At 41.5% G+C, this 27,162-nt stretch overlaps 1 protein-coding gene across 1 annotated transcript; it reads right to left on the bottom strand.

Annotated features, from left to right (window-relative positions):
- Positions 1 to 415: 415 nt before the first annotated feature.
- npas2 (neuronal PAS domain protein 2) lies at positions 416 to 27,127 on the bottom strand. Its single transcript, XM_061299178.1, has 22 exons — positions 26,803 to 27,127; positions 10,245 to 10,386; positions 9,940 to 9,996; positions 9,388 to 9,542; positions 9,204 to 9,295; positions 8,942 to 9,031; positions 8,175 to 8,295; positions 7,341 to 7,454; positions 7,147 to 7,265; positions 6,570 to 6,652; positions 6,375 to 6,481; positions 6,159 to 6,306; positions 5,949 to 6,033; positions 5,748 to 5,874; positions 4,799 to 4,896; positions 4,563 to 4,661; positions 4,017 to 4,193; positions 3,333 to 3,545; positions 3,059 to 3,243; positions 2,875 to 2,970; positions 2,590 to 2,800; positions 416 to 2,134 (listed from the first exon to the last, which is right to left on the bottom strand). Exons 2-22 carry the CDS (start codon positions 10,316 to 10,318, stop codon positions 1,940 to 1,942), a joined length of 2,646 nt encoding a protein of 881 aa, XP_061155162.1. The 5' UTR covers positions 10,319 to 10,386; positions 26,803 to 27,127; the 3' UTR covers positions 416 to 1,939.
- Positions 27,128 to 27,162: the final 35 nt, after the last annotated feature.

Raw genomic sequence — 27,162 nt, forward strand, 5'->3', positions numbered from 1 at the left:
TTAATTGAGTCAGTCACAAGTGAGATTTCTTTATTAAATATCAACGCAAGGCAAATGATATTTGGACTTTTCGTCAGCTAGGTCTAGGCGCCTTATTCCCGAGTCTTGAAGCTGCAATCATTGTGAACAGAATAATTGTTCTCTGCCTGGAGGAATGTTAGGGTCACTAAAAAAATATAATTTACACAGTACCGTGAGTGCCGTCGATATAACACAGCTGTAGTGACACATTGTAAATATACGTACATCATAAATTAACATTCTCAAAGGGACATTGCACATCGTCAAAGAGTAGCTACTGGGCCTGTTTTCTTCCTCTGGTGCTCAACGGGCACAAAGAGGCTCGCTTCAACAAAAATGACTGAGAGACTCGAAAGCGATAAAAAAAAAAAAAGACAGTTAGATTTTCGGATAATTAGCAGCTGTTCATGTCTGCAGCGCCACTGTGCATGCACACACTCACTAGCCTGTCGTAATCGTTTTGTAAACAGTGTTCACTCGTTGCTGACAAGTTACACTTGCATAATCGAATGAGATCCAAAACAAGAGCTGTAGCAAACAGTGCGCCTTTACAAAGATAGTAACTTGTAAAGTGTAAACAAACTGGTAAATGGGTGACTACACTACATTTGATTTTCATCTGTCTGTTTTCTTTTGGGCAAGCGGCGCTGTACGAGCTGGGCTTGTTGCCATAACAACTATTGACACTTAGCAATAATGGGAAGTCTTCAATGAACCATGTGTACCAAAAAGTAATGCAGGATGTTTATCTTTGTAAAAGTGTACTTTTTTTTTACTATTTATCCTCATTGATTGGAGTGAAAATACATAGTATAGTTCCAAACTACTTAAATGTGTTTAGACAGCACATCAATCTGTTAATCTCTCATTGTGGGTGGGTTTTATAAAAATAAATGCATCTAGATGGGAGTAAAATTTAAGACCAGTAGTGGCGCATCAATTCCTGCCTGAACATTAAAATGAACCATAATCTCAATATATAAAACTGCATTCTTAATCCCATCTCAGTTGTTTGACGCATTGTGTTCGGCAAATAAATTATTAATAAAATAATAAAAATATGACTGCAAGTGCTTAAATTCATTGGTAGGGGCAAGTTAAGGTTGTAAAAGGCATCCATTATACATATTTCTCTGTTTAATCTCCTACACAAATCTAAATGTCTATTATTTTATATCTAATGTAGGGGGGGGGGTGTATAAATTATGATCAATGAAAATAAACTTTATATTCCAAATGGACCTGAGCAGGATTTTTAAAGCCATAGTCAGACACAACATTGGAACTGCACCATAGCATGGTTAAAAGGCACATGAGACAACCCGGCCTCCTCCATTTAACTGTTTGACAAACGAGGTGTGTTGCTGCAGGGCTCATCAGAGGTGTCCCGTTTAAAGAAGCCGCCTGTTGAAGAAGCCCTTTTCATGATAACGATAACCTAGAGGTGTGTTTACCTTATTTAGACGGGGGCCAACTCCTCTAAATGGGAAATTAAAAGCAATACTCTGGATTTCACTCAAGGGGGTTGTCGGGAAAATAATCTTACTGTGAAGTCACAGGTTAGAGGGAACATTTCATATTAAATGTATAGGCAAAAATAAATACTCTTTTCCTACTCTTAGGTGGGGCAATGTACCAAAAGTGCAAACAGACACTTGCAAAATGAAAGTGGCATCCTCATGACAGCGGTGATAAATTCACTTGTTTCAATGACAACCGCGCGTGTCGCAGGCTGGTAATGAAAGGCCCCGCCTCTCACTATCACATTCCTCCTGTCCGCTTCCCGTCGTCGTTTTACTCCGACACTTCCCCGTTGGAGCGAGCAGCTTCGCATCAAATGTTCACGCCGCTCTTATCCGTTTTCCCGCCACAACAGCAACCAGCCGCAGAGCTCAGCGCTCTCGCGCTTTCCACAGTGCTACTGCGTTAGCATATTCCTAAAGTCTGAAACATTAGCGTTCTGGGTTTGGGAATGTTGATATTGTCTTTGTTGTTGCTGTTGTGTTTGCGGCGCCGGCTGCTGCTGGATGTATCCCACAGTGCCTTGCTGTGGGATGTTGGCGGTGTGTAGGAATGCTGGAGTCGATCCACTGTGCACAAGTCCTTGCGTCATCTGCAAAACACATCACAAATTCCCTCATGGCAGCAGCAGATAGCACATCAAGCTGTTTCTTTGAGATCCAATTAAGAAGCAGGATTAAAAAAAACTGTCTTTAAAAGCTTAAAAATCATATCTTTTTATTGACACCATTAAAAATTGGATTAATATAACAATATAATGTTGTATTTGATCATACTCAGGTGAGTTGTAAAATACTAAAACTACAACCGTCATAAATTTTACTGATAAATGACTCCATCTCTAACAGTCAATCAAACCTGAATAAATTGTTGACTGGTGTGCTCTTAAATGACATTTGGTGCATGATTTAGCTGAGGAAAAAAATGGAGATCTTCTTAACAGCCTGCTGACACGCTGTTGCTATGGTGACATGAGAGCTGCTTTAAGTAAATGCCATGCCACAATAAGATTATACGGCAAATCAATAAGATGGCTGAGCGTCAAACCTGAAAGAACTGCTGGGGCTGCTGCAGATGCAGGGAGTGCTGGGAGGCCTGAGGCTGAGCCTGATAGCTTGGCTGTGACTGGTGGGAGATGAAGCTGTTGTGCGGGATCATGATAGGCGACGTGAACACCTGAGAGGGAACGAGCACGGCGTTGCAGTTGACCTGTTGCATGGGGAATGAGGGGGCGATGATCTGCTGCTCCAATGTGTATCTGTAGGGAGGGAACAGTCAACAGGTTGAACACAAGGGGGGTGAGGGGGAGTGGCAACTTGGAACAAAGCTCACATGGTCTGGGGAATGCCCATGTTGCACTGCTGGGAGGACTGCGTGGACCCACTGCTCGTGGGGACCAATGTCTGCATCGGCTGGTTCAGGAGCATCCTATAGCATATAATCATAGTTTTCTATCAACTGTCATACATTCATAGATTGATAGCATTAGCATCTCAATGTGTGACTTGGCTTTTACCGTAGTTGTCCGTCTTGGCTAAAGTCGTTGTCCGCGTGTCTTTGGTTTGTGTCATGTAGAGGCCTCGTATTGGTCTGTGAGAACATCATTGGGTTGCTGTAGAAGGGCATGGTCAGACTCGTATTGGTCTGCACGGTCAAACTCACTGACTGCACCGGGCCGCTCCGAGATATCCTCTGCGGGACCTTTTGAATATTGTCAAATTGATAGGGAAAAAAAATCAGTTGAAAATACTCAGACAAACTTGTGTGTTAGACATTTTTCTTGAGGGTACCTGTGTTGAGGGGGAGTTGTTCTCTCTCAAAAGTGAGTGAGGGGACGAACTGTGGGCACCGCAGGAAGGTGGTTTCGGGTGGCCTGAGAGGGGTCTGATGACGCCCGATTGGCTCTGGGAGGCCGGCCTGCCTGGGCCCTGCGGCTGCTGCGGCTGCTGTGGCTGCTGCGGCTGTTGGCCAATTTCATTGTGGATAGGTTGTTGTAGTAACATCTACAACGCACATTGACAAAATGTCAGTCTCTACTCACACAATACAATAGAAGTGTTTTTCTTTGTTGTTGTTTTTTATATAGATGAGCACCTTCTGAGTCATAAGGCGACTGAATCACCGTTACACAAATATGACTGTATGTGGGTCATTAGGTTTGCATGCCGCCTCTTGGTGGGGCCATTTCCCCTGTTACTGTCGGAGGTTAGTCAACAGAAGGCTCACTGCACGATGTGACTAATTAACCCAGATGACATGTGCACTCATCGGTCTCAGCATTAGGTGCACCTGCATAGTCGGATGACAGCCAATACAAAAGATCTACTAAAATTCCAGAAGTTTGTGTCACAAAAATATAGACTTATTTCCCCTAAATTAGTTTTTTGCCTGATAATTTCCACGCAGCGTTACTCGATACACGTTGAAGGCTGACGTATTCTCGGATGTCTAGCTTGGTACGAGGAGTTGGTTACCTGAAGATTAGCGAGGTGAAGCTTCTCTTTGATGTCATGGAGCTCCTGCTGTTGCGTCTTTATGTCAGCCTGCAGGATGCGTGTCCTTTCCTCCAGTTGCTCCTTAAGCTGGTTCATAACACCCAGCTGAGGCTGTTGCATCTGAAACATGGACGACTGCTGCTGCGTTTGCTGTTGCTAAAACACACAGAATTTATACATAAATAAATCTACTTCTGTTCTGCCTCTCTCAGATGTATTCAATGCGGCCTATTATGCTATAAAATAACCTTTCCAAGTCTAATAGTTTGAGACAGACTACATGTTCCATCGTCTAATAGTTTGAGACAGATTACAAGTTCCAAAAAACCAATTAAAGCAGATGCTAATCTGAAAAAGGTCCTAGCTGTCGTCTGTCTTGTGCACTTAATCCCATAACCTGCAGGCAAAGTACACAGTTGAGAGAGAGTTTTCTCACGCACACACAGCAGCAGAAAGAGACCTCAGTACAGGGTAAAAACAAAAGAGAGGAAGACAAATGGCAGGAAGGGAAGTCTAAACACTAACCATTGCTGTGTTCTTGCTGCATGGAGGAGGAGGAGGAGGAGAAAGGGGGAGGCTCATTTGGGACACCAGGTCAAAGGGATTTTGTCTTTGGGTCGAATTCTACAAGGTAAAGATGATACAAGTTTGGTGAATTTGACCATTCCAAATATGATCAATTTGTCTAGTTGTTTCCTATTGACCTTTTTTAATTATCTCCAAAACACACACACACACGCGCAGCGTTTGTATAAACTGACCTTTGAACGCCCAACATGGAGTCTGGCAGCCGTCCTCTCGTTCCCAATAGAAGTCGACTGCCATGACGGCGTGCAGGTTTCTGTGTGCGAGTTTGCTGCTGCACAGAGGAAAAAGGAAATCACACCCTTTTATGAGAAACATGACATTTTTATGAAACGTGCTTCTCCTCGATGATGCAGTTGCTTAATTTGTTTTGTCTCATTAGAATCATCACTCGTAAGGTTAAGTGTTAACTGTAAAAGCAGCGTAGAACAGTGGAGCTACTTTGTTGGCACGGGGTTTTTAAACGGAAGCCTGAAAAGAATCCTAAAATGTACTAGGCCTTGAGTTAGCTTGCGTATGAATTGCGCCAGATAAATAAAGCTGCCTTGCCTTCTCTAACCTGGATATGTTATCAACATTGTGTCTGTACCAAATGTACGAGACATCACACTTTAGCTGAGACGACCACAAATTGAGTTTTTTTCCGAGTTTCAAAACAATACTGCTGAGTCACCGGGTCTTGGCTGACACCTCATTTTGCCTCGGATGAAAAATCCACAGACGGTGACGCTTTTCAATGAAGCAACAGCAACTGGGCAAATTATTTACGATTAACATAAGTTGCTTGTTATGAGCAGCAAGAGCTACTGTGACTTGTTCACAAATACACAGAAGAGAGGGAACTGTTTAGTGTTTGTGTGCCCCTAGTGGGTGGAGAAGCAGCTGGAGTCTCAGTGAGGGGAGGCTAAAATAAACAAGGTTAGTTAAAGTAAGCATCAGAGACTATTTTATCATAAAGATAGCATATCGGTGGAGGGAACCAACAATATGCACTATAAAAAATGGATGGACGGGATTGTGCTGATACTGGACATCAATTCCTGCAGCCACATAGTGTCATCATCTCGCCTTATGTCAACCTATCGTTGAGTGAGTTGGTACTTTAGGGAGCAGAGGATGACTCACATGCGGAGTCCGACAGCGCTGTGTGGGAGGACTTCCGAGAGCTGTGGGAGGATACCGAACGTGCGCCGCTGTTTCTGTCCAGTGGCGGGTCCAGCGTGGAGCACATGTCCAAGTACAGCTCCTGGGCCTAAAACGTACCAAACAAGGGGCTCAAATTGTGCCTTATGTTGATATCAGACAGATAAAATTCTGGACGTTTACCTTCACAGAGGAAGGAGCAATCTCAGGAGGAGACAGCTCCTCAAGGCCAAACGCTCGCCTCCTTTCAGCTCGTACTTCGGCGTAACTGAATCACAAGCAGATTGCTATATTAGTCACAAGATTTGGTGTGCCTCATAGGCAATTTTAATCTCAAGACAACAAAAGAGAGTATGTATCCTTTGTTGTGGGCAAGCAACAAAACAATCTCACCTGACAACAGTGTGAGTGCACACTATGAACTCAGGTTTGGAGTTCCATTGGTGATAAGTAATATAGTAGTGCGTCCGCAACCAAATCCACTGCTGGCCCTTTGTCAGGAAGCGATAATAGCAGGATTTCCCCTTTCCGAACTGCATGACTGGCGGAGAGAATTAAACACAGTCAAGACATCCGGTCTCTCAAATATTGATAGTTGAATAAACTTACGTTGCTTATGACATTGCGCTATAAGCTCTAAATCGTCCACATGATAGTAATCGTAGCCAGATGTTCCAAGAACTTCAAAGGGTAAATATCCTATGATTGGAGAAGCTCTGTAACAAATAAAAACTAAGTGTGTTAAAAAACAAACAAACAAACACAGTGCTGGCTGCTGATGTGATTGGAATCACTGACATTTACCTGTGATCTAAAAACAGAAACTTCCATTCGAGGCTGTGCCTGGATGTGAATTCATCACAAGGATCATCCACGTTGCACAAATCCTATAAATAATAAAATAAAAGAGAACACAAGAGGGGGAAGTCACCTCAATGACTTCACAACAAGCAATGTTTACTCAAGCAAGCATTGGAGCAAGTCTGAGTAAGGCCTAGTATGAAAGGCGATGATATGTGACCCCCCCCGCCCCAAGTGCTGTCATAAACTCATCCACTTTATTACTCTTGTAATTTTCAATGACAAAATTACTTCCTACCAGACATAGGAAAGAAAAATCATAAAAAATTAGGTGACTGTTTAAATACAACCATTAAAATCAACATACCCTGACCGAACAGGAAATTCCATTGTGATGGAAATATTGTGTCTTTATTGGCGCGTAAAATAGATTGATCACAGGCGTCGACCGAGTCTTAAGGTGTGTTCCAAAAAGCCTCAGGAGAAGTTAACTGACACACATTTGCGACGCTTAAATTAAAACCGGTCTCATTTGTTAAATAATGATGATGCGGATGAAATGCACCACAACAAGTCTCACCTTGAGAAACTGCGGTGTGACTAATCGTACAGTAGCAATGAGGCAGACCTGCTCCTCCAACGACGTCTGCAGGCTTCTTGGTAACGTCAATTCAACCCCGTTACAAGAGGATGTAGGCACTAGCAGAAATAACAGTCCCACTTTAGTCATGGTAAATTACTTGATTCGGTGCTTTAACAAAGGGTTGCTCTTACCATTGTTATGAAACTTGAAATCCCCAACAAACTTGACATACTCGTACACAGGCGGCTCTTTTGGATCGATGTTCCCTCTGGCAAGGTGACAGCAAAATTCCACATGTGCCTCACCTAAAAACAGCATGTTACATTTAATTCAGTGTTGACAGAACGGGATAGTCCAAACAAATCAGCAATAAGCGTGTTTGTATGTACAACTGCCTAGCGAAGAAAAGTAGGCTAGGCTACAAACACTGTGTAATATTATTACTTCAAATATAAATGTTTATATTTCTTCAATCCTGTGAGAAGGCGTTTATTTCTCATTAACTTTAGTCCAGTTTCAACTTATGTCCGACAACGGCTCATTTTCCATGAACATTTACCGCACGACGGAAGTGTAGACAATGTTGTAGTTAAAAAATAACCCAAGCGCACCATCATAAACGTTTTGTGCGGAGCACTTTGCGCTGGGCCCATGAGACGCGGTTCTGTAACTGTTTTGAGGCTTACCTAGGCACATCTCCCATTCTGTGAAAAACCCAATAGCAATGCAGGATTAAGGTCAGAGCCTTGAGCCTTGGATAGTTCATTGCTGGGGGGGGATTACTGTGTTAAACATAACAGTGATTAAAAGTCTAAACTATGATACTAAGCATGTGACTATTATTAGCTAAAAGGCTAATTGTAGACACACAAATGAGCAATCCAATAAACTACCGACCCAAATTCCACAACCTGCTTGTTCCCTCATTTAAATAGACCAGACCTAACTAATTCGGCTGTATTTCTAGTGAAGCCCGTTCGAGTGGGAAGGGGGGGGGGCAAACAAAGTGCAAAGAGACAACTCACTGTTCAGGAAGTCAGCAGCAATGGGGTCAGTCATCAGCATATTGGATGATAGCAGCTTATACACCTCTGCGTGTTCCCGCTCCGGGAGGAAATTCAAGATATTTTGGTCCACCATATCTGACTGATACGATAGGCGAGATATAGAATGGGTGAGGCTTCCATAAAAGAAGGAGTCGAGGTAAGCATGAGGAAACAGTCTGACAGACACTGTATGGACAAAAGTATCGGAGGGAGTAAAGAAGAAATCGCGTTGCCCCATTCACTGGGTGCATTTCGTCTTCAGTGAGTGGAAAAACATGCTTTGCTAGCTTGACAACAAACTTGGCCATTGAGCGAGCTTCCGCTTTTTTCGTCCAAAGGGTTGCTTTCAAAGGATGTCCAGGGCCATTAAGCATTCATCTGAGCTGTGGAGCTCTATACTCTCAGCTTTTTAGCTTTGGCTGCATACGAGCACAGCGTATCGTCCAATGTTTCTTTTGTCAGCAGTCGCACAATGATACACATGAGTGCGCCTGTTCGATTAGCAGTGATGTCCATCTCAATAACCTGCGCACATTTAGGATAGAAGCCTTAAAGGATTCTCATTATTTTGATACAAGTTGCCCTTGGTTTCATCTGCCCAAAGAATCCAAGTCTGGTAAATTTTCTAGTGAATTGTAATCTGGCCTTCCAATTTCTTGAACAATGTTGTGACCGGTAAAGGTTGGTTTAGTTCGTGGGCTCCACAATTTAAGAAATGGTACATTGTCGTTGGCTTTTAAACTCACCGGCAAATGTCCAATAAGTGAAGACACACTGTCCGATACGTATGTGATGTTTCCGTCTGTAGTTAACGCTATCAAAAAACCATCAAGTGCCTGTAAAACAGAAGAAAAGAGAGGTAAAACTAAGTTTGGTGACGGATTTATCGTCAGGGAGACAGGATCTGAACTGTATTCATGCTACTGCAGATGACGTGCAGTTTTCCATATTGAAATCATCAGGAGGAGCACATGGTCAGTCTAGCTTTTTTTTTTTTTTTTTTTTTACCTCAAGCATAAGCTGGGTGAACTCCTCATTGCTTAGGAATGAAGGCTTCCAATCTTGTCTCACGTCACACGTTTCAGTCTGAGCACTGATGTCTGCAGAGTAAGTAGAGCGTAAGATCTTAATGAATGATAAAGTGGGGTCGTTGTCAACGGTAACAAATGAGAATTGCGTTTTGTAGACATACCTTTTTGTTTCTGTAAGAAGTCAATAGTTCTTTGTAGTATGGTGGACTTGTCCATCTTGCGAGCATGGCCTTGGCCCTGCAGCATGGTGCATAGCTCCTTGATGAGCACATTGAACTGGTCTCTTCTTTTCTTTTCTGATTTGTTTCGGGATGCCCTGTTGCGGTCAAGACGAGATTAGTCACTTTCCAGGAGAAGGCAAGCGGAAAGTTTTGAGACAACTAGCACGTCAAAAACAATTTTGTGGACGCAGATCGCAATTTTGAAAAAGAGGAGAATCTTTTAAAATTGTCTAGTGAGTTTTCACATTTGGTTTGAGCTGTTTATTTGGCATGTTGTCTTGTTTTTCCAAGTGAGGTCAACGCCCTTGCAAAGAGTCGTTCTTATTAGAAGCACATTTTCCAAAATCCATTTTCTGTCAACAAACATAAGGGGCAATTTGGAGAATTTGCATCAAAATGATTTTCCACGTATCCATGACACCACAAGTCATCAACATTTCAAAAGTCATAGAATCACAATGTGATTGCAAAATGTAAATAAGCCTGGAGTACCTTTTCGCCCTGTCTTTCTCATCCTCGTCCATCAAATCATCCATGCAGCTGCTGGAACTAGAAAGTACAAATTCAAATGTAGTTTCTTTCGTGATCCGCAAACAATGCACAAAGCTTCCAAAGCTTATCAAAATAAAAAAAGATTCCCTGTTACCTAGCAACAGAACAGTTTATTTCTATTATGGTGCGCCAGCCTGACATTTTATTAAACTGGATGCTCTTTTTTTAAATGCCGTTCATCCTAAATTCTGTGGATGGATCCATTTCTGCTCACAAATTGAAAAGGAACTTGTTTTCATACTTACTCCCAGTCCCTGCGGCTAGAAGGACAGGGGCCTCCGAAGTCCGAAAGGTTGTCCATATTCACGCTCTTTCCCATCCAGGCTTTTTCTCAAGTCTCATCTGTGCTGATCTCATCTGAGCGCACCTTCACACAAAAGCCAAGTCCTGCCAACACAGAGTAAAAGATCCCATCATTATTTCCTGTTAATTCTACTCTTCTTTTTAGCCATTAGGGGAAAAAACCGACATAGTTTGGATGATTGTCATGATCAGTACTCTAACAGGAACATGCTATTTTCAGTTCAATAGTAAAATTGTAGCTCCCATGACCTAGAAAAAAAGTCTGATCCAGTCACAACCTTGCAAAGAAAAACTACTGAACAATCACTTTTTTCAAATGCTCTGACAATGTCTGAAGTAGACACCTCGGTAATACGAGCTAACATTCACGACCCAAAAACCTAACTAAATGTTATGTGATCTTTCATTCATTGATAGATAAAATGGCTCAAGGCAATCGCAGCTTCTTTGCATTTGTGGTTGGCTCAAGTGTGGGCTTGAGGCAAAATACGCATAAACGATTATTTCCATAATTATTTTTCAAAATGAAACCCACTGAAGAGGAATACATTAGTGAGATGTAAGGCAAAGTCACAGTTTTCAGTGTGTGAATAGTAAAATAAATGGAAAATCAAATAAAATAGAATTGCACAGGCACAATTAAATCCCAGAATAGTGTGCAATCATCATCTCTCCCAATCTCATCTAATGAAAAGGATTTAGATGTGAATAATGAAGTGAAACTTTTAGAGTTCATCCCCTAATCTGTAAAAAAAAAAAAAAGAAAAAAAGAACTCCCCTAAGTGCTCCTCTGAGTTTATGTGGAGGGTAAGCAGGACACTCATAAATTATACAATTTGCATCCATTTCCAAGCTTATTTTACTCTAACTAGATGTCATTCATTCCAGTTCATCTTGTGGAAAGTGTCTCATAAAGCACAATCAAGACCACCACAGACTACTCGCGGTGTAAAGTGAATCCATTCATATCAGTCTACATTCTTTACCTCTATTGAGGTTAAGACCACACCTTACTAGGTTAAGAGCTCAAGACATGGGTGTCTGGTTACATGTGTGCCCTGGAGTATTTAAAGCTTTCAACTAGCAACCTGAACTCGATCTAGAAAGCCAGCTCCAAGTCCAAGAGTAAACCGATAGCTTTGAAATTGCCTTTGAGGAAGTTCATTTGTGACTTCTTTCTAATTGGACTGTTGGACTGTCAAAGCTATAAATTACAACGCATGGTAAATTCCATATCACGCAAGCTAAAATGAAAAAATAAAATAGCTAAAAGATTTGAAGTGCTACAAAAATGTTGAGACTGTTTTTAAAATCTGCGTGACACAAAGCCTTCTCGGATTATTGTTGACCTATGTGTTAGTGGATTATTGTTTTGTTTTTTCCCCGCACGTTTTTATTGGTTAATACTTAACAACATACAAGGACACGGTCACGTTATCTGCCAAAGCGGTAAGATAACTCGTGTAATTCACCAAACAGCAGATTCCCATTTAACATAATCAATATTGCAATAATGTTCTAAATCAAATTACATTTAACTGCACTGGCTACACCGAATGCACACGAGCATACTGAGGCCCGGACAAACATGATGACATGGAGCTGTCCGCCTTCCAGTTAGTCAATAGGTTCACTTTATGCGGCAGATAAGAATAAACCCAGTGTTTACCTTATAAGGATTAGAGCTGTTTAAACATGCTGTTTACAGATAAAATCATTCAACAACCCGGTTGAGGTGTAGTAGCTACTGCTCAACCTTTGGAGCATAGCGTCTGAATAAACCAACACGGTAAATTAAATTCAAACCACGGAGAACACATTTTAAAAAGGATACAGGTGGTTGGAGTTGAGAAAAGGATTTTTTGGAAAAATCTTCATCTTGTAGTTTTTGCATTTTATTTGCACCACAATTTAAGAGATTCTTCTTTGCGCTACGCCCACCTTCCCCGAAGCATTTTTTTGGTAAGCATGAATCGTGATGTGATGTTCTGAATACATACTTGACAGAGGTAGTAATTGGCATATCGGTTAATTAAATTGAACCTTTCCGCCTGTCACTCAAAACAGGAGCATTATTATTGATACCAAGGCAACAAGTTTTACGCAACTCTTATGCAGGTGCGGGGAAAGCCACAGTGCAATTAAAATAAAAAGGTCATACATAGAAAGAAAGATCATGTGGGTGTACCTAATAAAGTGTCTGGTGAGTGACGACTAAATGCTGACTGCTTTGCTTTTTTAATCTGTTTTGTAGCTATCACATTAAGCTTGAGTCAGCCTGTTAAAAAAAAAAAAAAAAAAACATCTGGTTGATTTTAGTTTGAATTCAAATTTACCCCAACAAGGCTTTTTGTCAGGCAATTTCCCGCATACAAAAGATACTATTATAAAACATAGATTGTGAATTGTTATTGTCCACTCATTTGTGTGCTTTCCCAGCAGGGCTATCTTCTGAGTACATTCACTCAATGCAACATAGAAATAGGATGTGATTTCTACTGCATGTAATGCCTCCCGAAGGAAACAGGAAGCACTTGTATTAGGTTACGGTGGGATGGCCAAAGGTTGCACCCAGTGACACCCGCGATTGCACCGCAGGCACACACTCAATAAATTGCCCAATTGAATGGGGTGAGATCCTCTTAGAGCACCCCGTGTTAAACCCGGGCGAATGAATGATGACGCAACGAGAGTTGTTGGGAGGCAAAACACAGTTACCAGGTTGGGTAAAAACAGCCCAACCCAAGCAGTTAGATAAACTAGGCGGTGATTTCCTTTTTTTTTTTTTTTTTTCTTCTTCTTCCTTTCCACTGCCATTCATAATCCAGATTGACTAATATCACCCTGCCTGACAACACGTGGAAACCCAACAGTGGGTGTGCCAAGGGTTATGTCAACCTTAAAACCCGCACACATCATGTCTGCTTAATATGGACTCACCAGGCCTCTACATTAGGTACACCCAAGCACATCCAGTATTTTACATTAGAACACAAAAAGAACATGCACAGAAACCTTTCTCACTAGTCATGAAATCTGGGCCTTCTGGATTTATGGACAAATGAAATTTCCCATGGCACATATATGATGCTCTCACGCGGTACACATGTATTGCAGTTGTAATTCATGTTTTAGAACCGCACTTTAAAGAAACAATACAGTTTCTATAGTGCGTGTCCTCATTAGGGGAATATAGTAGGTGAGTTGGAACTGATCCCAGCTGACTACTCGCAGTAGACTCCGGACTGGTTCCCAGTCAATCGCACACATTCACGCTACATTCAACTTATGGCCAATTTTCATTGGTCAATAAAACACACACATGTTGAATGCAGGTGAGAATTGCCGTGCCCAGTAAAACCACACCCAAGCACTGGGATAGCGTGTTAACCCTGCACAAAGCTATTTTATTGAAGGGCAACAGGTACATATACATTATAGTTGTAGTCTATAATTTTCAGAATGAAAGTGAAAGTGAATCTGGATGATTTATCGTAGGAAACGACACACTGTAATGTGCCACAGTCAAAAATGAGAAATTTTTATTAAATTAAATTCTTTATACTTCAATGAAAAATCATGAGATTGTTCATCTCTCTATTCGAGCAACATAGAAAACAACGTAATGCTCTTCCACTGTTACCATAATTATTTCAATATATATGTAGCATTTATAATTTTTTTATTCGGTGCTTTGCCAGGTTTGTCAACACTGTTGTGTGAGTATTAAAAAAAAAAAATCAAGCACACGCCGGGTCTCTCCTGTAATAAATAATTAACTTCAAGTCTTGAAGAAACCACCTTTTTGCGCATGACCGTCTCCACTTCAATTTGACAGGTCGCGCTGAACTTTACCACTAAAACCCGAATGCAAAAGCCACATACCTTGCAAAGAAAGGGAAATCCGGCAGAAAACAAACATCCACGCCTATAAAACAGGATCAATGTTCTCATGGTGTTTTTATCCCCCGCAAACTAAAAGACGGCAAGGATTTGCGCAGCTCTCGCCGCACCGAGGGGATGGCACCGAAAGCGTTAAATTGCATAACGAGTTAATAAGGTGCATTTATTGGAAAAGGCCGACCGATGAGCGATGTTTGGCAGGTTCCGGCTCGGCGAGTTTCTTCTGCGCCACGCAGAGAATGAAAGGGAATCAAATAAATCCACTTTCACGCGCGTTCGTTTCAGCGGGCTGCGGGGTCCACCATCCTCTCGGCGGGGCTTGTAAGCAGCAGCGAGTCGCTGCGAGGGAGAAAGTAGGTCAGCTGGTAGCTCCAACAGCAAGAAGCTGGAGGCACCGGGAGGAGGGGACAGCTTGTAATCTTTAACACGTGCTTTGATGCACAATATCACTTGTGTAGAGTGAACACTTTTGGCCGTGCAAAATGGGGAAAATAAAATGAGCACAGTAAGTCAGCGCAGTTGTCACAGCTGACCCGCATGTCACACGCTGACAGGAGACTGACTGCAAGATAGCCGATTAGCCCGTCTGACCCTGACTTTATAAACCTTTTATTTTCATCTTAACAACAAAGAGGGTTTTAACGGCGACCGTGCAAAATGACAACACTTAAATCCCCCTGGGCATAACAAGAAGCTCAACTTGTGTTTGGTTCCTATGGTGACTTTTACAACTTCCTGGTTGTCTTTCCCCTGAATGTGGGTCAACAGTATGCATGACTTAATTGCAGGAGTTCATGGTGGAGCAGCCTCAGAATGTTTTTTGTTACCTCAGCTCAGTAATAACTTGCAGAACCTCAGATGCACTGTGTAAATAACAGAGGTGTGCGTGCGTTAATGACACGTGAGATGTGTCAGAAAAAGTCCAGGACAAGCGCTTCGGTATTTCAAATCCAAACTAAAGAGTGTGGTGTCTACAATAATTAACAAAGCTCGGCACTTTTTTTTTTTTTGCTTCATTTAGAATTAGTAAAAGGAATTGCCAATGCAAGAAAAATTATATAACAAAAAAAAGGTATTATTAGGGCTCTATATGAAATAGAACAATCTCACGCTCTAGCCACACATAGTCTGCAAACAAACACTGCACAGTTTCTGGCTAGCAGCGGTTTTTAATGCAATAATGTACAAAAATATATTTATTTTAGTATTGTAGTTACCGTTTTTTCCCATGTATAATGCGCAAAATCTAGCTAATTTATTGTCCTAAAATCTGGGGTGCGCATTATACATGGGTACAAAAAAAATAATAATAATTTCTCCAATTTCTTTTTTTTTTATTATTCCGGAGGCCGCCATTACAGATGTGCTTTCTTCTCTGCTGTTCACTTCAAACACACTCCATACGAATACAATGCTCTCGTATCAGACGCTTGCTAGATCATCTGCTCGTTTGCTGTCACAATGTACCCTACACAAATCCGAAACATTTCTTCGCTATTAAGTATGCTAGCGCATGCGCAGTGATACTGACCAGCAGAACATCCGGTTGTTCCCAAAGATGATCTTTTTTCTGAAATAATTTTACGTTCACGGACTTAAGTAGGAGTCGAAATCTGGGTGCGTATTATACATGGGTACAGGCTTTTTTCCAGCATCAACATGCCATTTTTAGGGTGCGTATTATACATGGGGGCGCATTATACACGGAAAAAAACGGTAATTGTATGGGTGACTCTTATACAATATATTATACCAACTTGTAGGAACAATTTTGAGTCTTCATTGCAGATATGGTAGCAACCTGTCATTGAATTCACATTGCCCTCCATTACAATTATGATTACTTTCTGCTATTGTGAGAGCACTTCTACGACATCTATGGAAAACCGTGGCCCTCAAGGACTAGGTTTGAACACTCCCGGTTTAAATAAAGGGTTTAAAACACACCTGCAAAGAGAATATTGCCACAGTCGTCAAATAGTACACAGCGGCCATGAAGCAAAATGATGCTGTGGCAGCAGTCAACAAGTGTGTGACATCTAAGATTCATTAAGATCTCCCACATCTTCCTACATTATTCACCATCCGCCTACATGGGGATTAGTTCTGCTTTTTTATGTAGGTCATGCTATTGCTATTAGATAATAAGTTGACATTTCCTGCGCTGACAAAGACCTGACTGCATAATAGAAGCGCTTGTTTTCTTTACATCCTGTTCCTTCCTTCCTTCCGAGTGATGGGTGTTTATCTCAAGCGAGAGGAAAAACTGAATTTTCTCAATCATCACTGAAACATCGGGCCGTGCAAATTGTATGAGTCGCCGGTGGTGATGATGTCATCGTGACCCTCTGTTAGAGCGCAGACTGTCATTAATTAGACTGGAACTGCTGTTCGCTCTGTGTTGCCATAGAAACCGTGTGTGGTGTTTCCTTGCCCCAACTGAAGCAACCACATCCAACAAGCCACTGTGCTCCATGTGTGCCACACAAATAAATTAATACATTCTTCATGTGGCATAGATTTAATACTGGGGTCCAAGATCATTTAGTAGATGTAAAGTGCATACTAATTGTCATAATGTCATTAATGGTAATGAATAACTATACATAAGCACATGCTAACACATTAGAGAAATGGCTTGCACAATTAAACAGCAAATTGCTTTAATTGACTATGAACTAGGGCTGCTACTAAGAATTATATTAATAATCAATTAATCTGTCGATTATTTTGTTGATGAATCAGTTTATAAAAAATATTCTTTATTTTCATAAACAAGCCCTTATTTTAAGTTATGTCTCGTGTCTGCTCCAATCAACACTTTGGACAGTTCGGTTTCTCTGCTCCTGTCCCTTCCGTCCTGTTATGCAGTGATCAGCACTCATTGCCTGATACCTGTTCCCGGTTTACTCATGATCACGCCTGCCCCGGCTCATCAACTCTCCTATTTAAACCCTGCACTCTCGCCCCTCCTTGTCAGCCCGACTGGCGCCCGAATGCCCCCTGCCCCGACCTATTGCCCGTCTCTGACCATGAGTTCACCTCATGTCCTGCTTGATTGTAGGTTCCACCGCTGCTTGTCCACAACTACGTCCTCCTGCTGCACCGGCGAGCTCTCTACCTTCCCCTCCCTCTTCTCAATAAATGTTCATGCTGCACTTTGTTGCCCTGCCTCGTCAATGACAAATTAAGATTCAGTTCCTTATTTGGTCCATGTCAGAACACAGGCAAAAATATAGATAGTTGTTTTTCAATGTAAAACATGTATATATATATATATATATATATATATATATATATATATATATATATATATATATATATATATATATATATATATATATATATATATATATATATATATATATATATATATTAGGGATGCACCGAAATAAAAATTCTTGGCCGTAACCGAAAACCAAAAATGAGGAAACCAAGGCCGAAACACCGAAAGGAATGATTGTCAGTTATTAGAACCACAGCTTTTATGGATTTATTTATATTATATATTATATTATATTAATATTGTCTTTATAATATTAATATTAGTATCTTACATTATCTTATATTATTTATATTTATTTATATATTTATATTTTATTTATATAGCATTTATTTTCAGCATTGCATGTTTTGCAAATCGCTATCCGTGGGTCTTTCTCTGAGATAGTGAAATCAGTCCACACCGCAGACATGCTGGCTCTTATCCGGTTTTCCCGCGTGCTGGCTGCGCTGTTTGCTCACGTCATCACAAGTTTCGGCCGTGTTGTTTCGGTGATTTAGGTCTTTCAACCAAAAACCGAAAATGCACTTTTGGGTCATTTTCGACCGAAAATTTTCGGTGGCCGAATTTTCGGTGCATCCCTAATAGTATATATATATACGAAAGGCAATCGTCAGAACTATTCTCACACACCACCAACAGGTCAGTGGCCAGTGTGGATCTTAATTATCATACTTTTCCCTTAGCAGAGCTATTCAGTATGCAGCATCTGTCTCAACAAAAACAGCACCTTCACACTAATTCTCCCGTGGGTAGCAGCTGAACCTTTGCACTCTCAAGCTGAGGTCTACCGGCTGGACTGTCAATGTGTCGTTTGACATCTTCACCTGCTGTGATAAAAAAAAAAAAAAACTGGCTTGCTTTTCATTCAAATTTCTGGTCAGAAAGATGTTGAGATTTACATTCCAGATAGTCAACTACCGTTTTTTTCCATGTATAATGCGCAAAATTTAACAAATTTATTGTCCTAAAATCTGGGGTGCGCATTATACATGGGCACAAAAAAAAAACCTGTTTTCTTTTTTTTTTTTTTTTTTTATCCGGATATGATACGGAGTCCGCCATTACAGATGCGCTTTCTTCTCTGCTGTTCACTTCAAACACGCTCCATACGAACACAGTGCTCTCGTATCAGACGCTTGCTCGATCACCTGCTCGTTTGCTGTCACAATGTACCCTACACAAATCCGAAACATTTCTTCGCTATCAAGTTTGCTAGCGCATGCACAGTGATACTAAGTGATATTAAGTAGGAGTCAAAATTTGGGTGCGTATTATACATGGGTACAGGCTTTTTTCCAGCATCGACATGCCATTTTTAGGGTGCGTATTATACATGGGGGCGCATTATACATGGAAAAAAACGGTATGTGAAATCCGCTTTGTATTAAATTCTCTTCACTCATGATTCAATCTCACTCTTAAAGGAAAACACAAAAATTATTTCTAGGATATTTTCCCAAAACTAAACACTTCTCAGACACAGCATGAATTCATAGGTGGTGATGAGAAAAGCAGATGTCAGGAATAAAATATTCTTTCATCGGATAAAACTATCTGGAAATTTCCTCTAAAGTATCAACTTTGGACAATTCTCAATGGATCATTATTATCACATTATTCCAGTCCTGTTATTGTGTGCTGCTGGTCAGGAAAAAGACACCCAGTGTGTGAGCAAATATGTGGGTCATGATTCTAGGGCACGGGTGGAAAGGGCAACACTGCTTCATCTTTGTAAAGACGTCTGAAGTTTTGGTTTCACTTACTGTCTACACAAAGACGATCAAATGAGATGCAGAACCGCCGCGCTAACAAACATGACATAGGTTTTATGGCTAAAAAAGCTATGTCATGTTTATTTACCGGCTTGTAATTGTGAAACCACAGCTAGCCACTCTCAGCTTCTGACAAGTGAACTCAAACAGCCTTTTGTAAGCAGGCCATGGAAAAAATGACTTTATGTCTTCATTCCTGTCTCTTGCTCTTGCATTTTCCTTGTTATGAAACACTGTCTTCCATATTTCTAAGCAGCACAAGTCCCTTTTATTGAATCCATCTCCCTCCCAAGAGTGGGTAGGAAAGGAAAAATAAGTATTCTCCTTAGGGGTACCTGGCAGACAAAAAGGGCTCTGTACTGAACTGCATTCTGTTTCATTAACAAAACACAAGCGCTTGACGACGCCAACTTCCTTCCAAACAAAAACAAAAAAAAATCTCTTGTATGTTTATGTAATTAACTTTCTCCAGCTGTGGACGTCATTTATTCTCAAGTGAGCTGCCTGCTCTCTAAGACAAATTAGTGTTCACATAATCAGAATATGCCTGACCAAGAAAGTAGGTTAATAACATCTACATTTTTAATGAAGGGGAAAAAAAAACGTCTGGATCGTTTACACTCGGGAAAGAAGGAAAGATAATCAGACTTACTGCTTTCCACAATCTTCGTACGGACAGATGCATTCAAGTAAGCGTACAATGATAAATCTTTTTGATGCTAGAAGGCCACAATGGAGTGCACACAAAAATGTTCGCTTCATGGTCATAATTTAAGAGTGTATAGTGTCCTTGAGCAACACTTAAATCACTTCCAGCTCTGATACACAACTGGTCCTTTCATGTTGCTGTATCACAGCAAACTGGTTTTCCAAACAAATCCAGTGATGCCTTTGGATTTAGAGAAACATTTGTAGAAACTCTGTTATCGAAACACTGGTAACATAGAACAGAACAGTGATTCCCTAGTGTGCCGCGAAAATTACCCAATTTAACTGAAATTGTCTGGAAAATATTTTTGATTGATTACAAATATATCCATGTTTGCAGACCATCTGAAGCATATTCAGTAGAAGTATGTCTAGCACAGTCAAAGACGTCTATTCATAATTTCTGGAACCAAAAAGAAATGTGCATTATTACATATTCAGTGGCTTTATAGAGGAAAGAGACCAGGCACCTAAGTAGGTTACATACTCGGAAAAGTACAGTACACACTGACTGACAACTGTGTGAAAAATTCTTCCATCGGCAGGTTATGAATCATTCCAAGAAAAAAACTCATTTGTAATTCTTGAAATAAAAAGTCTTGCTGTCATAACTAATCCATAAACCAGTGGAAATTTTGGCACGTCCAGCCGCACCCCACAAAACTGTCCAAATGGCAAATTATAGATTAGGCCGGTGGCTCTCAGACTTTCTACACCAACTACCTAAAAGAATACCTATTACCTATACAGTGTGTCGAGTGAAAATGAAAAAAAGACAACCATGGAGAAATGCAAAGAATAGCAAGAATAATTGGGGACTTGTTGGAAATAATTTGAATGTATAAAGCTTTCCAAACATAAACACCCACAAGTTCTGAATCCCAATATGAGTCAGAACCATACTTGAACTCCTAATTAATGCTCCCATAGGTGCTGCTGTTTGGGTTAATAACAAATGTATCAACAACAGTTATCAGTAAGAATAATACAATGAAACTCCAGTTCAAAGGTGTCTTTCCATATGTAAAGTAAACCAAGTGACAATCACTCAGTATCAGACTGAACTCTTCTTATTTGTTAGTCTCCTGCAGTGGTTTGTTTAACTCCACGACAACGAGCCATGCTGTCACGGCACATGTAGCCAACACCCTAAGCAAAAGGCATGAGTCATAAATAGGTCATACACAGTCAAGTGGCCAATACTGATTGTAAAACCATGTCTTTGGCCTTTGGAATACAACGTTTAGTGCTCCACCCACTCTATTGCAGTTGTGAATGAAAGCTAGAAAGATGTGCGAATCAGCTATCACACTGAGGGAGACCAACAAACTTGTCGTCCACACTTAACACCTAGATGCTTGTCTCAAAGTAAATCAATTGGCTTTATGCTGCAAATAAAAAAAATAGATAGATGAAATCTGCTTTTTCATGCCTCGGTGAATGAGGGCCCAGAGCTACCGAGGACAATGACGGTGTGCTTCAGAGCAAGAGATTGGCGACAGCAGCAAGGGCAATGACGTCTGTAGTGGAAGTTATATAACCAAAGCTGAACATTTAGTCTGTCATAGTCATAAGGTCAAAGTGGATGACACGAATACCAGTCATAGTCCGGAAAGTCATGTGCAACATAGTTCCACTTGCTGAATGAAACTGACTTGAATATTGAGAGACAACGGTCTGGTAAGATGTGGAGCAAAATGTGCGTGTCCATGAATGATGGCCAAAAGTGAGGATGACTCATTCACTGGCATTTGTCTAATGTCCACACAGAGAATCCAGAATTATCAGATGCTCACCAACCAGCCCACAAACCTCGCGTTACCAAAACGACCAATCGTGCACACAAGATAGTGTACTTTGACAGTTTCTCGTTTAAAAAGACACTAGTGTGCTGTTCAACCAGTTCCAAAAACTTGGACTCCTGAAGAAGAACTTTATTCATTCATGACAAATTATCCCCAACACTTTAACCTGTGAGGCTTCGATATGTATTTTGCCACAAACTGATGAGACCTGTGAAAATTCAAATTTTAAAGACACTATAAAAGGAATTCAGTTTCTAAATACATGATAGAGTACATGTTTGAAAATGATTGCTGAAAATGTGCAAAGATTCAAACGCATGTACTGAAATTTTGCATTGTTTTCATTGTTTCATCTTTCCTGATTTCTTTTCTTGTTGTATGCCCCCACAAAAGGCGTTCAGTGAAGCAATTATGCATCCATCATGAGTCCCCACTCGATAATGTAGAAATGGCCTTGAGAGCCTTTGTCCACATCAGCACCAAGTCATTATTACTAAGCCCATCCAGCACAACAGCGTGCCTTAGCTAGCTTGCAATGTCTGCACCCTGAAAATTAATCTTCCACGAAGGCTACAATTTACGCAACAGGTGTCGTTATTTAATATTCCTAATTGAGGAGGTGATGTCGCATACGAGGTCGTGAACGAGCCCACCGCCCATCTGCCTGTCGAAAGGAGCCCTGCCTGTTAGCTTACGAGCTCTCTGCGATCTGTCAAGCTCGGGAGAGATTTATTTTCCCTTTAGCTTGACAATGAAAAATTAGAGTGCAAAGCAAAGAGCGCATTTGTTGATGGAGCGGAAGTTACTGTTTAAATACGGCAATTGTATTTTACTCTTCTATTTGTTGAGTTCATTAGCCCACAACATGTATGACAACAAAAATACTTCCTAGATTCAAAGCATCTGCTTCTATCCAAACAGTTTTTAACAAGCCTTTTCCGGTCAGGTTAACAATGGTTTTCCCCAGCAAGAACGCAACAAAAACTGTTTACATAGTTCGACAACCTTGGAAAGGTGCTTCTCTATATCCAGTTTCAGTATGGTGTCAAAGCAATAGAGTAACTAGAGACCTGACAAACTGTAAGTCTCTGGGCTTATGTGTAGTTAACTGTTTACGACAGGGGTCACCAAACTACGGCCCGCGGGCCGGATACGGCCCACGGGACCGTTTAATCCGGCCCGCCAACCCTGAACAAATTGTATTATTAAACTTTTTTTTTTGGGTCATTTTGCCTGCAATGACTGCGTTTCCCCAGTAGGTGGGGAAGCGCTCACCTGCGCATTTACTACCGGAAGCCGTGTCAGAAAGCTCGGTGCACACTCACAAGTGCGTGTACGTACATGGCGCACTCGCGCTCTATTTGTATCAGTCCCGAATTTAGAGCGTGGACTGTGACGACAGCATTCTTGTAATTCGCGCGCTGAGCTTTCAGATGCAGTTTTGCGCTAAAGCCACCCACAAACCTTACCCTGGAATCCTTCCATTAAAATGAGTCGCCCAAGGAAAAGCAAGGTGGACACAGTGCCGAGCGTTTAAAAGAGAGTGGCCAATTTGGCTCGACGTACGCGACGTGACGTTCAGCCACATGAACGTCAACATCTACCCGTCACAGAGCGAGGTAAACGGACCAACACCTCGGATCTCGCCTAAGAATTGCCACAACAAATTTTACTCCAGACTATCAAACTTTAACAAAAAAGACAGCGGTGTCTACAAGCCTACTGGAACCTACAAAAGGATTATAAGGAAGGAACACAAGAACTTTAAGAGACTGCTCATATGTGTCAGAGAGGTTCTGCTCTGACAACTGAGCTGAACTTTTATCGAAAGTTAATGTTCCATGTTTTTTTTTCTATGAAGAACCCAGAGAGAGTTATTTAGTTATTATTTATTTCCAGTCTTTTCTGTGAAGAACTCAGAGAGGGTTATTTAGTTATTATTTATTTCATTAATAGTGTTATTATTTGTTTCCTGACTTTTTTCTGTAAAGAACCTGGAAAGGGTTATAACCATTATTTGGTTATGTGTGGCTTTCTGGAAAACAATAATTTTTTTAAGCTCCCCTACGATCGTCACACTTCTTTTGTTACAAACTGACACCGGCCCCCCATCAGAGAAGGGAAAGGTTATGTGGCCCTCACAGGAAAAGGTTTGGGGACCCCTGGTTTACGATATAGCATCTGGGGGAGAGGGGAGCAGTGAGCAGCAGCGGCGCTGCGCTCGGGAATCATTTGGTGATCTAAACCCCCAATTCCAACCCTTAATGCTGAGTGCCAAGCAGGGAGGCAATGGGTCCCTTTTTTTTTTTGTCTTTGGTATGACCCGGCCAGGGTTTGAACCCACAACCTTCCAGTCTCAGGGCGGACACTACCACTAGGTCACTAAGCTGCTGAACTAGCGTGCAGTTCATAGTGTCAGCTGGGATGGGCTCCCTGAACAGGATAAGCAGGGTAACAATGGCTGGATGGATTATCTGATAAGAGATTCCCCTTACTTGGGTCAACCTATGATCCTCAACATACATGACTGAGTCTTCTCGTTTACTCAGATACATTACTGAATCCGTTTCCTTGACATTAGTTGTTTAAGGTGAGCACATTCCCGGCCGGGAGCATGCATCCTGTGCCATTAGTCAAGCAGCTTGGTGTCTATTCCACATGTGTTAGAGATGAATCAACATGGCTTGAACATTCATCCTTATGTGGAGCGCCTATGCTCCGTTTCCTTAAAGAGACAGCGGGCCCGAACGAGCTCTTTTGCTGCTACGCAGACCTCGGCCATTTGTGCATGCCCAGTCACACTAAGCAGCTCTACAAAATTCAGACTGGCCTTCAGTTTAAGCTTGCAGGACATGGCCCAGTAACCTACTTTCCCTCCACAACATGCTCTGTAATATCAGAGAGGAGGCTCAGTGCCATCAGTTAACTAACCCTCACCGCAGCGTTCTTTTTTTTTTTTTTTCCTGCCAAGAGATTTGGAAACTCGGACACGGGGTGAATATCGTGAAAATGAGCATAATTAAATGACTTTTCTCGCTTCCTGAGTTACACGTTAGTAAGACTAATAACAAAAGCATGTGCACTTCTTGAAGGGGAAAATAGTAGAAAAGAATTGAAATAAATCAAGTTCAACTTTAGCTACCCTTTGTTATAACATCTCAATGTGTGTTTTTTTTACTAGGTTGGCTTCTCTCTCCATCCCATTAGTCACTTCACACAATAAATCTTATTTAGGACCCAGTAGTAGTGCATTATCATGCTAACTTGCAGTCCCAAAATAAGAAAGTGTTTATCAGCTGTTAACTCACTAAAAACGTTGACTTGCAGTGTTTTAAGTGCTTACTGTAACAACTTAATAAAATTGTGTGGCATGAGCAAAAATCATATAGCAGCAGTAATCAGTAGTCAATAAGAGATCATTTTCAATCCAATTATTTGGCATTACATAACTACCAGCAGCACCGTGATCGGTATTAACCCCGCTCCATCGGCTGTATTACGTCGCCATTCAACATTTACATTAGAAGACTCTGTCACTTACGAGCAAGTTTTGTTTTGCTGCAAACATACCGCAGTTATCTAGTTCAACTTGTATGGAGTGACAAGAGGTGCAGATAAGCGGCAGAAGGTGATAGCGGCGTCAGAGAGTCATGAGGTTGGCCCAAATGTTTAGCAGAGTGATGTAAATGGAGCATATGGCGCAGCGAGTAGCCCACTTGAGTCAGCTGTGGAGAGACCCAGCTTGGCCCGCTCAGCTGTCAGCACACATCCTCTTCATCGCATTTAGCGGCTGCCGAATAACACATCCAGCTGGCAAAATTGCTTAAGATATTTATCTGTACCGACGTTTAGTGACAGGCAGAACAATTAAATGCGCTTCTACTTGGTGGCAGAAGTTATTTACCTGCGCTTTGTATGCAACTAAACGGTCTCGGGTTTCACACTGCATGCTCATATTTGGAAGTCAATTTATACAAGCCAATCACTGCTATATACTTTTTTTTTTTACATATTTGTTTGGTGACTGTGAGCTTTTTTAAATGGAAAGTATGTGCCTTGGCTTAGTTATGAGAAACAGGCAGCAGCACCCCAGCTATTTGTGTCCCTCAAAATGTATCTGCTTGAATTATATGGGTGTCCAGCAGGGGTCATATTTGATGTATGAAAAAATATGCTACATTGACTCAACAAAAGGGCGGCTCGGTGGCGCACTTGGGTAGCACGTCCGCCTCACAGTTAGGAGGGTGCGGGTTCGATTCCACCTCCGGCCCTCCCTGTGTGGAGTTTGCATGTTCTCCCCGGGCCCGCGTGGGTTTTCTCCGGGCACTCCGGTTTCCTCCCACATCCCAAAAACATGCTTGGTAGGCCGATTGAACACTCCAAATTGTCCCTAGGTGTGAGTGCGAGTGCAAATGGTTGTTTGTCTCTGTGTGCCCTGCGATTGGCTGGCAACCGGTTCAGGGTGTCCCCCGCCTACTGCCCGATGACGGCTGGGATAGGCTCCAGCACGCCCGCGACCCCAGTGGGGACTAAGCGGTACAGAAAATGGATGGATGGATGGACTCAACAAAAGGTTTGAATATTTGTGGGTTAATATTATTAGCCTTTTGTAAATTCTGCCCCCCCTCCCTTTTTTTTCTTTTTGTCCGTGGGCGTAGGTTACTTACACACCCCTGCTCTACATTCTGATCTGAGTTGGGTTAAAATCATTCCATTGTGATTTCATATATTTATTTTGTCCTTTTTCTATTTAATTTGAATACGTAATTCTTTAAACCAAACAGGTTTATTACTTCCTGGTGTCAATTTAGCTGCTGATTCCGGGAAAATATGTCAAGTGCCTTGCACATTCAGTCAATATCACAATACCAATAGAATGAGTTGCAGCCATCCCATTGGTGAGGAAACACATTTTTTTTGCACACAAAAAATGCCCAAATCAGAGTTATGTGGGTACAAACTTGACAAGTATAAACTTTTCAAAAAAAAGTAGTAAAAATGATGAAAGTTTAATGAACATCCTTACCTGACTGTGTGAAATGCAGGTCAGAATGAGCCAGACGGAAACAAACGCAGAAGCTGTTTAAGCGACGACACAAAACAGATGCTCTACATTCCAAAAAGAAAAAAAAATCTGAGGGTGGAAAAAAAGAAAGTTGCACAGAGCCGTAACTGCCACTGTCTCGTGAGCGTTCTTGTTAGATTTCGATCTCTTAAGATCCGACCCGTTAAAACCGGTCCCCGCAGCTCCCGGCATCGAACGTTTTCATATGACTCACTAGGCGTGCTGCGAAGGCAACGCTCGTATGAAGGCTGGATGAACCTTACTGCAGCCAGTGTGCGGCCACAGCTTGGACCCGCCCACTGGACTAAATAAAGTTGATAC

The sequence above is a fragment of the Syngnathus typhle genome, linkage group LG15 (assembly GCF_033458585.1).
Source record: "Syngnathus typhle isolate RoL2023-S1 ecotype Sweden linkage group LG15, RoL_Styp_1.0, whole genome shotgun sequence".
NCBI lineage: Eukaryota > Metazoa > Chordata > Actinopteri > Syngnathiformes > Syngnathidae > Syngnathus > Syngnathus typhle.